The 17,206-nt window shown below is 43.5% G+C and overlaps 1 protein-coding gene across 2 annotated transcripts in view; it reads right to left on the reverse strand.

Annotated features, from left to right (window-relative positions):
* SLIT3 (slit homolog 3 (Drosophila)) overlaps positions 1-17,206 on the reverse strand; it is a 580,975-nt gene that overhangs the window by 146,987 nt on the left and 416,782 nt on the right. For both annotated transcript variants that reach the window (XM_004679197.2, XM_004679196.2), the window contains exon 6: positions 6,064-6,135. In XM_004679197.2, coding sequence (XP_004679254.1) covers positions 6,064-6,135 — 72 coding nt within the window. The remainder of the gene's footprint in view (positions 1-6,063; positions 6,136-17,206) is intronic.

Here is a 17,206-nt window from a genome sequence, read left to right on the forward strand (position 1 = left end):
ATTTTTAATTTTTTTTTTTGTAGCAAAGCAATTAAGTGCAAGGGCTCAGGTGCCAGGTAGAGCCAGATTTGATAGTGGAATAGCAGTCCGCTGGTGTCACTAGGGCAAGTTACTCGTCTTCTCTAAACCTCAGTTTTCTCACTGCTAAAATGAGGGGGTTAATAGGATCCAACTTGTAAGGTTATGGGAGAATTTACTAAGTTGCTGCACTTTAATGTCTTATCATGGTACCTGGAAGATAGCAGAGGCTAAGAAACGGAAGCTACACCTGCAAAAATAATAATCATTATAGTAATAGTTGTTGTAATCCGGTTGTGTGATACAGTCTTACATCATCATGATTTGTTAATCAAAGCATCTATTCTATGCCAAGAGGATGCTCAGCTGACACAGACGACCATGTGCCTGAAGCTCTGAGTTTCCTGCACTGGACTGATGTCCATTAACTGGACTGTCAATGACCACGGATGTCCCAACGCCCTTCAACCACATCAGCGATCAGACATATGAGAGTGTCAGTTTCTTCTCACTGCCACCTCCTTGTACTGGAAAAAGACTTTCCTTTCCACTCGCTCTTCTTCTGAATCTTTAAGAAGGGCTCACTCAGGGCCTGTCCATGTCTTACCAGCTGGGATGGGGCTGAATTAGAATGATCCTAAATTCTAATAATAATTCCCACCTCTGCTTTAACTTTGGCATCTGTCTTGTCTGAATGTGAACTGAGAGGGTCCTCAACACACAGATTCATACAGGGATTTGGGGAATAAGAAACAGGGCAGTGGCAGATGGAGTTCAACTCTTCTTTTTCATCTTCTTCATAAACCCAATGCTAGACAACTGCTTTCAGATCCAAAAGAATTTGAAGCCTAGTTCAACTCTTGAGGTAAAAACCAAGAATATGGAGCATGGGATATTTCTGCCCACTTCTGAGGTATCTTCGCTTGCTCAGTCTGGGAGTCCTGGACCCCATGTCACCAAGCACTATGAAGGTGCAGTCAATTTTGTTGAGTTCAGGTGCAGAGATTGACCTGCCAGAGCACCAGCTCTATAGGGCCCTCGGTGTCTAGTTCCATGCTAGCACAGTTTGTCCTGGGCCAGCAGGTAACTGACATGTAACTGACAGGAGTGGGCCGCAATGGAAAAGTTGAGTCCACAGGCCCCATTTAAAGAAGGCATATACTTTCCAGCTACCCTTGATTCCTGCAATGCAGCCTCGGGTTGCCAAAAGCCTGAGGCTGGGAATCTTGTGTGGAAATGCTGATTTTTATGAGAAACAGCACAATTCAAAATATATGCAATGCTCGATTGAGAAAAAATCATCTATGGAGGCAACAGTGGTCTGTAGGCTGCAAGCCACCTGAAGCTCTGTTCTGGCTCCCACTGAAGTTTGCCCTCCCCAAATTCCTACATAATGTAAAAGAACGATGCTGAGTTTTGAAAGGACAACTGTGCTTAAGCACTCCAGTCTTCCTAGGGGTTACACCTGAACAGTTTAATTGCTTGGGATCCCCAAAGTGGGCAAAGAACACAGAGTGAGAGCTTTGAAGAACAGGTTCTAACTCTTTGGTTTCTGCCAACATGCATTGCCCTTCGAGTCTAGGGCTGGGACTAGGACAGGGAAGGGAAGTGGGCACATAGGAGGGGACCAGGTGCAGAATGTTAGTGGCACAGACTTTACCCTAGTCCCAACCCAGTGTTTGACCTCTCTGTGCCTTATCTCAACGATACGAGGTCATCTCAGGGAAACCTACGGTCCCCAGAGCCAGCCGGCATTCATGTCACTGAATTTTCAAAGCTGCAAGTGAGATAAACAAGAGCAAGGCTTTCCAAACAGCACACCCTGGTTATCTGCAGACCTGTTGCATCTGTATGCACTCAGCTGGCCCCAGCGATCAAGGGCAGACACTCACTGGGAGATGAGAGCATTTCCAGGATGTGTTCCTGACATCTCTGGTCTGGCATTTTTAACAGCAAACTTAATCAACTTTTGATTGGCTACGTGTAGTCAGGAGATACCGCCTGAAAAGCTTTTTTCTTCTCCCACAATACTACTGGGAAAACAACAGTTATTTTCCTAACTTGGTTTTCTTGTCTCATTTATCCATACTCTTAATTTTGTTTGCATTGGACATTTTTTCAGATCCAGGCTGGCCTGCTGGGCAGGGAGGTGGTCAGTATCACAGCTGAAGTGCTGGCCACACTCCACCAAGGCTGGCAGGGGCTGGAAAGTCATAGAGCAGTGCTGAGAAGGATTTCTTACTGCACAGCGGGAACCATAGTCCTAGCTGCGTGGTGTTAGCACCACATAAAAAAGCAGAATATATGATTCACCAAATGTACAGAACAGGTGGAAGGGCCAAAAATTAGGTAACAGAAGGGCCATCTGACTTATAGAAGACTCGGGTCCCTCAATTAAGAACTTAAAGGTCATATAGAAAAGGGGGGTTATGTTATGGAGTGGTCTGGAGGACACAGCCCAAAGCCCTGGAGTGCCAATGTCAACTGGTGATATCCAGAAGTGAGAACAAATCATCTCTGGAACTAGAACGTAGGTCAGTGGAAAAGCAGGGCTATTTTCTTCCCGCTGTGAGTTGGTTTACTTTCTGTTTTGTGGGGATCCGTTAATGGGGGAAAGGGAGGGCCAGGTTCACAAGCAGGTGGGAGGCTCTGACATCCTCCAGGGTAGCTAGCTCACCAGCTCAGCTCTGAGGGCCAGATGACACCCTGCGTGGCACACAATGGCTATGTGTCAGGGGAGCCAATGCCACGAGAAGCCTGGCAGGGAGCGTTAGCAAGGCGGCTTTCTCGACAAGCTCACACTCAGCCTGCTGCCGACTAGTGTGGCAGTGACCTGGCATCTCTAAAGCAGGCTATTCCTGTTAAAACGAAGGTGGCAACAGCAGCAGCTTCCCAGAACATCACACGATGCAGAGATCCTATATGCAAGGCACTGTGTTAGCAGCTACCCAGAAATGTACAAGCAATGCCAGAATTTATCACTGACACTAAGTGTCCTCTCCTGCCGAGGCTTGGGAGCCCTGGGAAGTTTCACCTACATTGTACTTTTTTCTTCTGATTTCCTTTACTGGCTACTGGAAAAGGGGAGGGTGCTGGCTCCTTTCCTTTGTCCACCATCTTTTGTGTGGACATCCCACCCGGACATGAGCCAGCAATGAGGCTGTGTGGGTAGAGTGCAGTATTCTCCAACCTTGCACCTGTTTCTCTCCCCTCACTGCCAGGGCTCCGTTCCAGACTAACTTCCTAGGTTTTCATTCTGTACAACCAGTAAAACCAACCTCAGTCTGGTGGAAAGGAATTTTATGGCATTTCCATCCATAGAAAGGATGGACTGATGGCTGATCCCATGTGAAATATTTCTACTGGCACTTGATGTCCACCAACTTTCCTTAAGTTAATTCTGAGAGTGCTTCCCATAAAATTATAGTTCTTCATAGTGACCACTACTTCATAGTGATCCATGTCAGAGAGAAACATATCTGAAATACTAATTTTGCCTTTTTAATTTGCAGTTTGTGGAAAGCTTTTAGAGACTTCAAGATGATCTCTCTGGACACAGGGTGTTTAGAACTCCTCTCTCAAGAATTTATTGAGTTAATCTCTGATTTCCCTTACCTGGTTACTGTTTATTATTTTATTGTCAAGGTTCTTTATGGGGTCTAAGCTGTGATTACAGAGAGATATTATAAAATGTCAATGTGTGAATGAGATCTGGAAGGTCGGGGGGGGGGTGGAGAGGGGAGGTTCTTTAAATGGAGATGTCAGCTCCAGCCAATTTCAGAATGGTTCCCTATTAAGATGGATGGTTCCAAAGCCATTTGCCTCTGCTGGAAATTAAAAACCCATGGAATAACTGATTATGATTAATTTTAAGTACTTAGCCATGCGAAGCCAAATGAGAGCGTCTTTTAAACAAAGCCATTGATCTGGCTTTGTTTGGAATTGAGAAGATAAACTAATCAGATCTGTGAGCTCTACAGTGGTGGGAAAAAGAACTTTTTTTAAGCTTCAAGTTCGAGAGACTTGGTGTACGTGGATACCCATATTATTTTTTTAAATAGCAAACATCTGACAGGTGCCCACCACTTTGGTCTCTGGACAGAAGCTGGGTGGGTGAAAGCATGGTGGGGGGAAAGGTAGGGAGGTGGAAAATCAATATTAAGGAGCGACTACCCTATGCCACCCATAAGTCCCCTTAAAGTTGAGGAATCAAAGATAGGTACACTAGCTTTGACAAAGTCCCACAGCCTCCAGAATCCCACCCCCAAGTGTCTGCCAATAAAACCCTTTCTGTGCCGACAGCTTCTTGCAAGGGGACACCCCTCCTGGCAGAGAGAACTAACACGAGGCTGTCAGGTTGTCACAGCTGTTTCACGGCAGCTGGTGACTTCCATTTCCTGGTCCCTTCCCAAGGAATCTTCTCATCTTTCATAGGAGTAGGGTGAGATGCTTCCTGAGGCCCTTTCTACAATGCTTTTGTATGGGCAGAGAGAACTGAAACTCTCCTCCTGAGCTCCAGCCTCTTGAGAAAGAACTCCAGGACTACTAAATTTGGGTTGGCCGCTTCTCCCTAGCAGACACGCATTGGTTGCAGGTTCTGGGGTCAGAGTTTAGGTGAAGAGACCATCCATCTTAGGAATGACAAGCTGACCTCCCTAGCTGTGGGTTCTGCTGCTTCCATACCAGGAATGTCTCCATTTTCATCAGATTTCCAGCATACTACAGTATCAGCAATCTCTTTTATTCTTGGAATCACCTTCTCACAGAGTGGAGGGGAGTTTTCCAATTATTTGCTACTGTCTGTGGGACCAGGTGAAAAGGGAGGCAGAACTTTCACTCCCCCACCCCTTTTTTGTGCACAAAGGACATTTTAATATGCTCACTTATTTGCGTGACATTTACTTGTTCTTCTAGAATTCAGACATGTACTGGTGACTATGTAATTTTTTACCTACATGGGGATGTTCGACAAATCCAATTCTCATTCATTAGATCAAACTGTGCCCTGAGAGTTATTTGCAGACCCAGGCAATTACAAAACTTGGGAAGGAGAAGTCACTCCCATGATATTGCAAACCACCCTCTTCAATTTTCCAAATGGAAAAATTCAGCTCTGGAGGACAAACGAGACTTGCCCAAGGTCACACAGCTTGTTAGGGGCCAGGTCGGGGCGGAACCACGCGTCCACTGACCCAGTTCTCCAAGCCTGTACTGCCCTCTTCTCCAGGTCGTTCCAGATCAGGGGCAGCTAGATGTGTAATTTTGGGCGAGGACAATCAAAATGTTTCCTTACACAATTCAACTTCAGTTTGAACAACCCAAAGATGACTCCCAGCTGTCTGTCCCCCTGGAAATCAGGTTTCCTTAGCTCGACCCACTTGAAAATTCAGAACACAGAAAGACAGCGAGATGCATTTTTTTTTCTAGCCAAGGTACACAGGGAGGGGTTTTAGGGAGGTGTCTCATCTACCCCCAGTCCGTCACTTTAAGGTTACTGCTTAAAGTTTGAATTTAAACCTGATATGAAACCCCAGGAGCTATAACAACTAGACTCTGTCAGGCTGTTTGGCATTCCCTCCAGTCCTGTGCCAAGGTCTCTTTCTGACTGGGGGTGATCCCAGCAGAACCCCTGGTGCAATCCTGTCTATCATGTCCCTGACCTGTAAACTGTCTCCTCTTGTGCCCACACTCCAGAAGACTCACTCAGAAGGTGCTGGCAGGTGCTGGGCGGGCTACTCCAATCCATCTGCTTCACCCAGCAGTAAATACTGCGGGGAGCATGGGGGAGAAAGGACTCAATTGAGACTTAATTAGCAGGAACCCCAGTTTGTGGGAGGTGAGAAATCTCACTTTGCTGTCTGCAAACACTTTGGCCAAGGTGAGCCAGAGGGATCTCCCAGTTCCCAATTTTAATAGCACTGCAGCAGGAGCCACAGAAAAGCATCCACGCGGACCCCCCTGCACACACACTCCCCCTCTCTCCTCTTCGCACGGACACACACACCCGCACACGCACACAAGGCAGCAATCGCAAAAGCAACTCACAGGATCTCCAAATCGCGCAGTGCTCGGAAGGCTCCATCTTCAATGCAGCTGATGTGGTTGTTGTCCAGTTGCCTGTGGAAAAGCAAGGGGAGAGCGTGAAGGCGGAGTGGGGGCAGCGCCGGGAGCCGGGTGGCCCGGGCTGGGTGTCCCTGGCCGCGGAGCGCCTGTCCCTCCACCCCTCGCAGGCTCAGCTCGTCCCTGCCAGAAGCTCGCGCAGAGCCAGGCTGTCTGCCACGCTGCTCCGTCTCTCCTCTCTGACTGTCTGAGAACTACACAGACGCGCACACCAAAGGCTGTCAGGTCTCAGTAAATATTAATTGCGCATTTTTTTTTTTAGGCAGAAGGGAGTAATTTCATTACATTAGGGCATCCAATCCATTACGAGCTCTTACCGTCATGTCACTGAAACAATTTCATTAAGCTAAAGGCCTGTAAATCATTGGAGGTCACTGCGCTGCCCTCCGCGACCTCCCAGAATGCTTTTTCTCCTCTCTCCCTCTCCCTCGGCTCCCTTTTACTGGAAGTTGCCGTCTCCTGCTCTGACACAGTGCTAAATCTCAAGGCTTTATCTGCCCAAGAGCAGCGAGGGTGCATGGGGAATATACCAATTCCAAATTAGACTCAACTAATCTAATTTTATAGTCTTTTTATTATTCTAAGCACCAAATGTCTGTGGTGGTTTGATGCCTCTGTGCTTTGTTATGGGGCCCATCTGGTAGGTCATTCTATTGAAGCATTTTCTGACTAAATACAGATTCCCTCAAACTGCACCAACCATCATCAACATTAAAGAAATCCATTGATGAAAGCATTCCTGATGGGGAAAAAAAGGAATATTGTTACTGCCTTAAAGATGTAGCTCTTACATTTAAATTGGGGAGAATTAAATGCACCTCTTTCAGGACTTTTTTTTTTTTTTAAATTTCCCTTTCTATAATATGAGCATGAAATAATGCCTTTTTTTTTTTTTTAAATGATGCCTTGACTAATATATGTTTAAGCTGGGGACTGAGGGATTTTAGTGGAGAGGGGGAAAAAACAGGTATCATTAATTCCAGATCAAAATATGTATGTGTGTCAGGATATTCACCACACCACACCCCAACTTAAATATCACATATTATAGATAATAAATGATTTTCTAGAAAAAAGTGCTATGTACAAAATGGTCATCAGCACTAGATTGGGTATTGTATTTTGTGTGTGTGGGACACACCACGGTTTTGGGCAGGGGTCGGGGGAGTGGAGCTGACTAAAAGTAGTAAGACTACATTGGAAAACTCCCTTATAGATGCTTTTATTCCCCTATTGGCTCAGAAAAATCAGTTCCGCTCAGGTGGAAGGGTATCCTGGTGCTGGAATTTTCATTCCTAACTTGCCTCCATCTATGCCCGTGCAAGATGTGTCACAGCTACCCTCGTGGAGGGTTTTATACTGCACCCAAGGGAAGGTGGGGTGGAAATTAAAATAACTGCTATCACTGAAAAAAATAGAAGTAGGATTGTGTCAATGTGCAGGAACAGAATATGCACAATTACAGTGATGGCGTTTGCATCAAACACGAGGGAAATTGAATCCTACCCACAGACGCTGGTGCTGGGAGATCTAGACATTTGGAATAAAGTGTAAACAGGAAACGAGTGTATCAAGGAGCACAAACACCCTCTAGGCTGATACGCTTTACAGTTCATCTTCAAAGTGGTCGCTGGTGCCTCCCCATATAGAAGCTCAAGGAGCTCCGCATCCTGGATTCTTCTGTAGTCTTCCCTAACATGAGCTCTTTAAGGATTTCTCACAAGTGTTGAGGGTGCCCACTCCCTACAAAAGTTCTATGAAGGCAGCTTCTAGGATTTATCACCAGTTTAAGGGTCGCTGAATCAACAACTACTGCCCCACGCCAAGGCCGCCAACCCTTACCAAGCAGAAATGCAGGGAGTTGGCTTTGGCCAGAAGAAATTGTTCTTCATGAACGTGCTGAATTCGGCAAAAAACAGTACCACCCGCCTGAACAGAGAAGCATCTAAATCATCAGACTAGGAAGTCCAGGCAAGAGCTCGTGGCACATCTGCTCTTGTACGGGTCTTCCAGAGGGTTCTGACTAGCAACGTTATTTATTTTTGGTTTTGTGGGGTGCTTTCTATTCCTTTTCTTTCTGAGAGCACCAGAAACCAAAAGAGATATACTCAGTGTACAGAATTTTATCTGGAAGGGATGCAATCTGCAGGGGAGAAGAGAAACACAGAGAAAGGAAGAGGAAAAAAATGAAGGTACAGAAAGTTTAACAAGAATGGGGGAAACAGGCAAGAGAATCTTAAAAACAGAAACAAAAACCCTACTAGTTAGGAAAGTTCCATCAGGGTCCTGCCACGCTGGATACTGAAGCAGGGGGAACAGAACAAAGACTCAGAGAGGGCCCTGATCATCTAAAGGCTAAAGGAGACAAGTCTAACACACTATCAATTGTGCGGTGTTTAAACAGTTCCAGTAAGCGGCAAAGGTTGGTATCTGGTCATTTAAGTGATCAGAAAAACTCAATTTTTATAATGGTACCTTTGCAAATGTGTTTTATAGACTATCTTAGAACATAGGAAATGTACCAAAATTTAAAATATTTATGCTTAAGTATGCTTTTCTTAGAAGACAGTTACTATAACCAAGATAATCTCTTTTCATTTTAACCAATGATAACTATGTAGTTAAAGAGCCAGTACTAAAACGCTTTACCGATCACGTATTATGCCAGTCTCCAGGGGAACAGGCCTCTGAAGGCCCCATCAAGCCATAAGTCACCTTATTCCAAGATAGTATACTGTCATGGCACTGAACATCAGAGTGTTCATAAAAAACACATTGATTATCTACAATCAATCCTGATACTTATGCAAACAAACTAGGTCTCTAAAACAAAATACATACATGATTGCGGACAAGGTTCCATTTTCCTTCCAAAATTACAATTCAGACATACACAAGGTAGTCCTAAAACAAGGAGGTGGACAGGTGAAATAAATGCAAGCCTGACATTTCTTTGCGGGCATAGGGAGGGCACTGCAAAGCACACGCAGATGCCTTCTGGAGCCAAGACCGAAACATTTGACTTCACAGTTTGCTTCTGGGCCTAGATGGAGGCTTTGGATATATGTTCAAGCCAGGCACACAGAATTCAGCAGCCTTAGGGTGCCCGAGGGCTCACTTTGTTTATCCCTGAGAATAACTGCTACCAAATATCCTTCCTATTTACCACACAAAATAACCCGCCCTGGTGCCTAGGCACTTCACAGCTGGTCACATATGTCTTCAGGAGTTTTTCTATTAAAAGTGTGGCTTAGGGGCCCTCCCTGGTGGCGCAGCGGGTTAAAGCACAGCACTGAGAATCTAAAGCCGCTTCCGCAAGAGTTCGATTCCCGCCTGCCCCGGAGGTGACCACATGGCGTGGCAGACCTCTCCTGACCCGCCCGCTGCTCCCCTCAGCAGTGTACTTTGTCGATCTGCCTGCTCTGCTCCCCACTCTGTCTCTGGTGAATCCTCTCACCCTCCACGTCTCTGGCCTGTACCCCAGTTCTGTATGCACAAATAAATAAATCTTAAAAAAAAAAAAAAAAGTGTGGCTTAGTTAGGTCCAAACTATACAGAAGAAAGAACTACCCCATGAGCCACTCTGTCTGAGTATGATGATGAATAATGATGGAGCGTCTCCTCTCAGTCCACCTGAGGGCTTGTCTTTCTTTGTATCACACAGACCTCAACAAGAGAGCCCTGGAGAAGGAGACAAGGAACACAGGGAAATTTCGATGGTGACAATGAGGTGCAGGCAGGCTGCAGGTGGAGGAGAGTTGGCTATACTCTGAAAGCAACTTTTATTACCCTCTACTTTGTTCCGAATACACAATTTGATTTATCCTCCCCTGCCTGTGAATAAGCTGAGAAGCCCCCAAACGTTCACAATATTAAATTAACCGCTCTAATTTCCCTGGGAAGCTCAGGTTTCGGCAAGCAATGTGAGTGTGCAAATGATACCAGAGTGCATTTAGAAAAGAATCCTCTGACAAGAACTCAATGCAGACTCCCAGAGACAAGCTTTCTGACTACTATATTTTAATACTCTGAGAATATAAGCAAGTCAGAAAGGAAAGCCAGTGTGAGTGAGGACTTAAAATAATCTCTACCACCAGCAGATAGGGAGATAGTGCTTTTGTAAGAATTCCTATTCTTAAGCGTATTATTATCACAATCTATCTTTTTCAATCGCAAGAGCAAATTTCATAGTTGCAGCAGGAAAGAAATATTTTTGTGGTTCAAAATTTAAAGAAGTGGGTTAAAATCCTCAATGGGGGATTAAAAAAGAAAGACTGATTACAATATGAGAATTCCACTTTTCTCCGACTACTACTGCAATCACCACAATAGAAGAAAGAAAGATAGAAAAACGTCATGGTTTTGATGATACCGAGGAATAACTTGAAAACAGAAATCTCTAGACATAGGCTTTGGATGTAGGGAAGAAAGGGGGAACTCCTACCTAGTTACCTAGATGCCAGTCTATATACCAAGGCGTCTGCATCCACATGTTCACTTCTCACCCAGATGTTCTGGAGGACCCCAGTAGCTCAGGCCACAACTGAGTAAGCTTGCCTAGAGGTGCAGCTGCTCCCTGGTGCCTCAAATCCAGCCGCAGTGTTTTGCTGTAAGACTGCAGCTAGAGTCGCTGCGGTCCTCGTCGTGCCGAGCAGGGAAGTAGCTAAGGTCCAGTGCCCTTTGGAGTTATTAAACTGCTTGCTGGTTTCCTAACAAAACTGTCTACATAAATGTGCAAAGTAAGAGGAAGGACTTCTGCATGAACTTCACAAGTTGTAACCTTATTGGAAATTCTTGCAAGTCTAGGGTCTCTGAACCTAGCAACTAATTAACCCTAAGTGCAAATGAAGACTAGTAGATGTTCACGCTGTATTGTGTTGGATGTGCTGTATGTATATACCCGGGCTCTAGAAGGAAGTGTAAGCAAACCTTTGAAAATATTTGGGAGAGGGTCACCGCCTATGGTTTTTACATCTCCATTATCTTCAAAGGTCAAAGCAAATTCCAGAAATGAAATTAATTTGAACCGGTTTTCAGTGAAACATATGTTCATAGGCAAAATACCTATTGAAAGTATACTTTCCCCTAACATTAGAAAGAAACAGGATTTCTCAACTACTGAACAGATCTAGCTTTCTTTAGACAAATCAGAAGACAAAACATGAAGCAATATTGTCATACTCTGTTTTCCCCAGCACTATTCAATCTCCCTTTAAGCAGAAAACAAGATATCTAGTAGTGCTAGTGAAGGCTGTTTTTTACAACAACTAACATTTTTTTTTTTAAAAGTCATTATTGAAGAACAAATTAGAACGACATTTGCTGCTGGCTGGGGTCTTCAAAAGAAAAAAATTAAGCTCAAGGTTATTCTAATGGGCAAAAGGAATAAAATTATATTCAAAGAAATGCATATACTTCATATAATTGAGTCTTGGTCTTCCTTTGTAGGCAAATCAAACACTTGATCTAAGACACTGTCTGCTAATGAATTGTCACTACTTATCACTAAGTACTACTATAATTCCACATTAAAACAATGTCTCAAATGAGCAAAAAGAGGTGAATGTATGCTTGTGCATAGCTTGTACACTTGTTCACCAGACCTAAGAACATATGCATATAGATATGTTTACCAATCCATGAATTATTTATGCATCCACTAAGATTTCCGTCTGTACAACAGGCAAGTTTATCTTATTTTTTCTTCCATAATAACTACAAGTAATGTCTCCCTATTGTATGTGTGAAATGCAAATGTACATTACAAAGTAGACAAAATAGGTGGTTGTTGACCTCTGCAATTTAATGTGCCTGTATCCTGTAATTTTTATAGGGATATTTAGATAATTAAATGACTGATAGTATCCCAAAGACTCCAAATAACCAAACTTCCTTTGTATAGGATGGAGTTCTAGGTTAATTAAACTCTCTGAGCAGAGTATTATGCCTGCAACTTAAAAAGTAGAGCATGATTTCATTATTTTAATAAGCATCACTATATCCGCTTTGCCATTTGGCTAGCATAATACCTTTCAGTCAGTATATATCATATTGCTGTGCAACATATGTAACTACTCAGCAGGAGAATAACTGCATCCACTTCAGTAGATGTTCTTGAAGGCGAGCTTTGCAATAATGCAAACACAGATGATGGATTAACACCGAAGAGGTAAGTCAGACCTTGGAGAATAACGGGGTGTTTTACACATCGCGAGGAAATATCAATAATCCCACCTCTGTGCTTAAATAGTTTCTGGTAGGTTGGGGATTTGGCAAATGAATTTCTGCTGAAAAATGCAGGAGAAAAAATCCTTGTAAACCATCTTAGCCTAAAGGACAGTTATTGGAAAGAACCCTAGTTCTCATTCCATTTAGACAAGTTTCCATTTGAAACAAATTTCTGGCATTTCTAGAGAAATGCAACAACAACAAAACAAAAAAAGTGAATCAAACTAAAATACTCCACATTCATGATGAGATTTGTTTTCCAGCATGCACATATTAAAGAGCAAAAACGAAACCCCAAAGTTTAAAAAAAAAAAAAAAGCAAAAGTACATATAATCAAACCAAAAAAATTTTGGATCCATGGACCAAGAAAGCTGTGTTGTTGTTTGTAAAAGGTGGTCTAATGTTTGGAGGCTGGATTTACAGCTGTCCTTTCCTGTGTCAACTAGATTATTAGGATCAAAGTACTTTACCCCTACAGTGTCCAATTCTCCCTGGTTTGCCTGAAATATTCCCCGTGTTAGCTGGGAACTTCTGTGACCCACTCTGGGAAACCCGTCAGTCCCAGGCAAACTTCAATGACTATTCACGCTGTACTCCTCAGCAGACTTCCTGGAAAATACTTATTCTTAATGCATTGTTCTTTCACCAGTGCTCCCAAGCCTTTAAGGGTCTGCTGATTTACACATCTGCCTTCCAAGATTGTCAGTTCTAAAAGGCTCCGCACTGCAAGGACTATAAAATGGGCTTTCCTTTGACAAACATACTGACACGTGGGCTGGGAAGACCAGAGTATCCAAAATATCCTACTGCGCATTCGCAATCCCAGCGCTGGGAATTAAATTTCTTTGTCATAAGTATTCTCTGTTTTACTCAGTGGCCTTGCTGATGTCATGAATACTCAGAGGCCGAACAAATAAAAGGCTGTCTCCATAGCAATTGGGGCAGGTTTGTGGTTTCCCTAGTTACACTCTTGAGCGATAACCATCTGTGGTTCCTCAGGGCAGAGACACAGGAGGGGAGAGGGAGAAGCTTGAAAGATGAAATGTGCTTTGGTTAATGGGTCTGAAAGTTATCTTCCACATCTCTGATTTTCACTCTTTCTTTTCTTTCCTTCTTTTTTCTTTCTTTCTTTCTTTCTTTTTTTTTTTTTTTTTTAGCAACCAGCACAAGTTGTAGTGAGTCTTAAAAAATGTTCACCCTATCAGGGGTTTTGGACATTTTCCGTTTGACTCTGAGGTCAACTATTCCAGCTCTGAATGACCACAAAGCAGCAGTCAGAGTCAAAAATTTCTTTGTGGACTGAAGGGGATATGGTCTCTGATGGATCCTGGGCAGGAGGCTGGTTCTCATACAGATCTAAGATCCTTGGCAGCCATGCCCTGGGTTGAAGTCTCGCATCTCTCCCCGACAGCGGATCAGCTATATCACTGGAGGGCAAAGCGGTCTCCTAAGACCTGGCGAGGTTTTTGTTTTTCTCTGCAACTATCGAATGGCTCTCTCCCATAGAAATTTAAGATTTCCCTGATTTTACTAACGTTTCCAATTCATAGTAACTAACCTTGGTGCTCTCACATTTGTGATGCATATTTTAATAAAATTCTCAGCACAAAAGTTGATTTTGCAGCTGCCACTGTGCGTCTACAAGGCAGTACTTCTGCCCTAGTGGGCGTGGATGGCAGGGCATCCAGTCAAAGATATATTCTCCAGCCTTCAGGTTGTGGACGTGCTTGGGCCTGTCACTCCTTTCTCCTCTTCTACTTCTTCCTTTTTGGGATGAGAGTCTCTGTCTCTGCCTGACCTACCACTTGAGTGTTGGAAGCATACGTTTGAAATTCACATTCACAACTGGACAGAGATTTGTATTAGGACAAATCATACCTTGCGTCTCACCCATATCTGAGTTAGGTGATACTGAATGAGACTTTGGATTTAGGCTTTGATGTGCATGCCGGAATAAGTTTGAGTATATTGAAGTGGAAAGAATATATATTGCATGTGGAAGAGGTATGAACCTTGGGGGACGATGGGGAGAATAACATAGACTTGTGTCCCCACCCTCTAATTTTATGTTAAAAATTAGTCCCTAAACTGATTGTATTAGGATGTGGGATCTCTGGGAAGTGATGATGTCATGAAAATAGAACTTTTATAATTAGATTAAAGCCGTTATAAAAGAGATCCTAGAAGCTTTCTTGCCCCATCTATGAGGTGATATTATAGCTAAAAGCGCTATCCAGGAAGGTCTCACCAGACACTGAATTGGCTGATGTCTTCACCCTAAATTTCTGAGTCTCCAGAAATGTGAGACAAGTTTCTGCTGTTTACAAGTCACCCAACCTAAGATATTTGTGATAGCAACCCAAACTGACTAGAAGAATCCATACCCACAAATCTCAGTCTTTTTTCATCTATAAAATGGAGATAATATCTAGCTCCAAAAGAAGTTTTGAATGTGAATACAATGAAATAGGTACAGTGCTTACTTTGCTTTGCAATAAATAATACTAAATAGAGGACTTCCCTTTATATAATCTCTAAGGTCTCGTTCAGTTCTGAAGTCAGTTTCTGGTGAGATTCTTAAGAAAAAGTTCCTAATCGTCTTCCTTATATCCTTCTGTGATTTCAGTCAATCCCTTTATCCCATCTTCTTCCATCCCAGATCAAAGACTCTATTCAATATATTCTTTTTGGACTGGTGGCAACAGTTCAGATTCACCTACTTTTTGTACTTCTCCAATGATACGAGATTGAAATATAAGAAGCCATCAAAAATCTACATGAAACACAAGATGAGCTTTCTTCTACCAGGAGGATGATGTCCATTTGGATCCATCTTTATGGTGGAACTACTAAGGAGAGTAACTGCAAATTTTAATCCCATGACTTGGCAGGCACTTAAAATTAATAACCAAATAATGTATTGAGTATCTAAATAGTTGAATCCCACACCATCATCTGTGGTATACAATTTCTTACTCTTAACATTCCTTAATCTGAACACCGGTCTTCCCCCAGAAATTGTAACAGGATAACTCCAAGGACATAACCACAACAATAACCACATATAGCATATAGTAGCTATTCATCATTTATCAAGCATCAAGTTTTGAGCTGAGCATCTCAAATAACTTATCCATTTGGGTAGCAACAGCGTGGTCTACATTTTTCAGAAAGAAGTGAGCCCTGGAGAGCCCCCTGAGCTCAGCTGGGCGCCAGGACCCATCTGTGCACAAGGACGGTGTTTGACACTGCCTTAGATGGCACCACTCGCCCTTCTCTCTGCAACTCCTGCACATACCAGGCACTTGCACATTTTCTTGTCTCACTTACGCTGGTCATTTTCTCATCCTCCCAGCCTCCTAGAGACCACATCGTCGATGGGACCTTCAAATGAACTGCCGCCCCCAAACTCTACATGCTCCTTAGACCATCCTTCCATGAAAGCACTTATTTCACAGCTTCAGGATGAGCTGAAAACACACGAGGAAACCAAGGTTCAGAGAGGTTCTGTAGCATCTTCAAGGGAGCCCAGAAGGGAGTGTCTGGTTGAGACCTGTCTTCCTGACCTTCAAAGTGCCAGGACAGGGAACTTCTCTTCTGACTGTGTGGTTTAAATTATTGTAGCTGAGAAGAAATTCAGGCTCTGGTCTTAGCATCTGTCACTGTGACCTCATTGCGGTAGGAGGCCTGCTTGCATCCTTTCCCAAGTGGCAGGTGAGAGTAGTAGACAGAACCGGGTCCCCACACTGTTTCCTATGTGTCTCTCCATTAGGTGCCCTGGGAAACCAGCCCATATGACTTTTCAGATTACTGGGGGAGCAGACTGATACTGGCTCCAGTTGCTAGGAGTAACGGGCAAGTACCTACAATCAAAGAGGATGCTGTAATTTTGGGTTACCGAATGGCTTATCCAGGGAAATAATTCTACCTTCTAACTACCTTCAAGCAAATGGCAAATTGCATAGATTTTAACTGTCTTTCCAGTGGTAACACAGGCTTGTCTTCCAAAGGGGTACAAGCTGAGGCTCCTAGAACAACTGGGCAGCACTAACTGGTCGTGTACTAGGATGTGAGGGGCCAGTGGCTATTAGCGATGTGTCATTCAGAGGTATTTGGTGGCAGCAGAAGCCAATTAAAATATGTCTTGTAAGCTCAGTGTAAGGGGGATATCAGGTCCCTGTAATTAACTGCTGAAAAAGGGCATCAAAACTGCGCAACGTGGGCAGTGCTGATAACTACATTCAATCCAGCTAGTGCACAGACCTGAAATACTTGAGGAGAAGGCGAGTTCCTTTTTCTTTACTATTACTGTTCATGAATAATGAAAGCTTGACTCATCGGCGGGAGAGGGAGGGCAAGATCTGTCTTGCTCCAGGCCCCATCTCTTCCACAGTGCCTGGCACATAGTGTTTCAGTATAAAAGCCTCCCTACAGTGATATCAATATGAGATACCACTTTACACCCATTGGGACAGCTGTAACCAAAAAGATAGAAACGAGTGTTGGCAAGGATGTAGAGAAATCTGGCCACTCCAACACTAGTGGGAATGTAAATGCAGCTGCTTTGGTAATTTCAGTCGTATAGAAAGCTGAATATAGAATTCCCAGTGATGCAGCAATTCCACTTAGGGATATTCCCCCAAATAACTGAAAAGAGGTGTTCAAACAAACACTTGGTTACAAATGTTCACAGCAGTATTCCTAGTAACCAAGAGGCAGAAACCACCCACAAATGGGTGAATAATTTGCATATATATTTACAGTGGGATATTATTCAGTCCTAAAGAATGTACTGCTACATACTACAACACAGATGAACACTGAAAACACTGTGCCAAT

This window comes from Condylura cristata, unplaced genomic scaffold (genome assembly GCF_000260355.1).
Source record: "Condylura cristata isolate star-nosed mole 26May11 unplaced genomic scaffold, ConCri1.0 scaffold00008, whole genome shotgun sequence".
NCBI classification, from domain to species: Eukaryota; Metazoa; Chordata; class Mammalia; order Eulipotyphla; family Talpidae; genus Condylura; species Condylura cristata.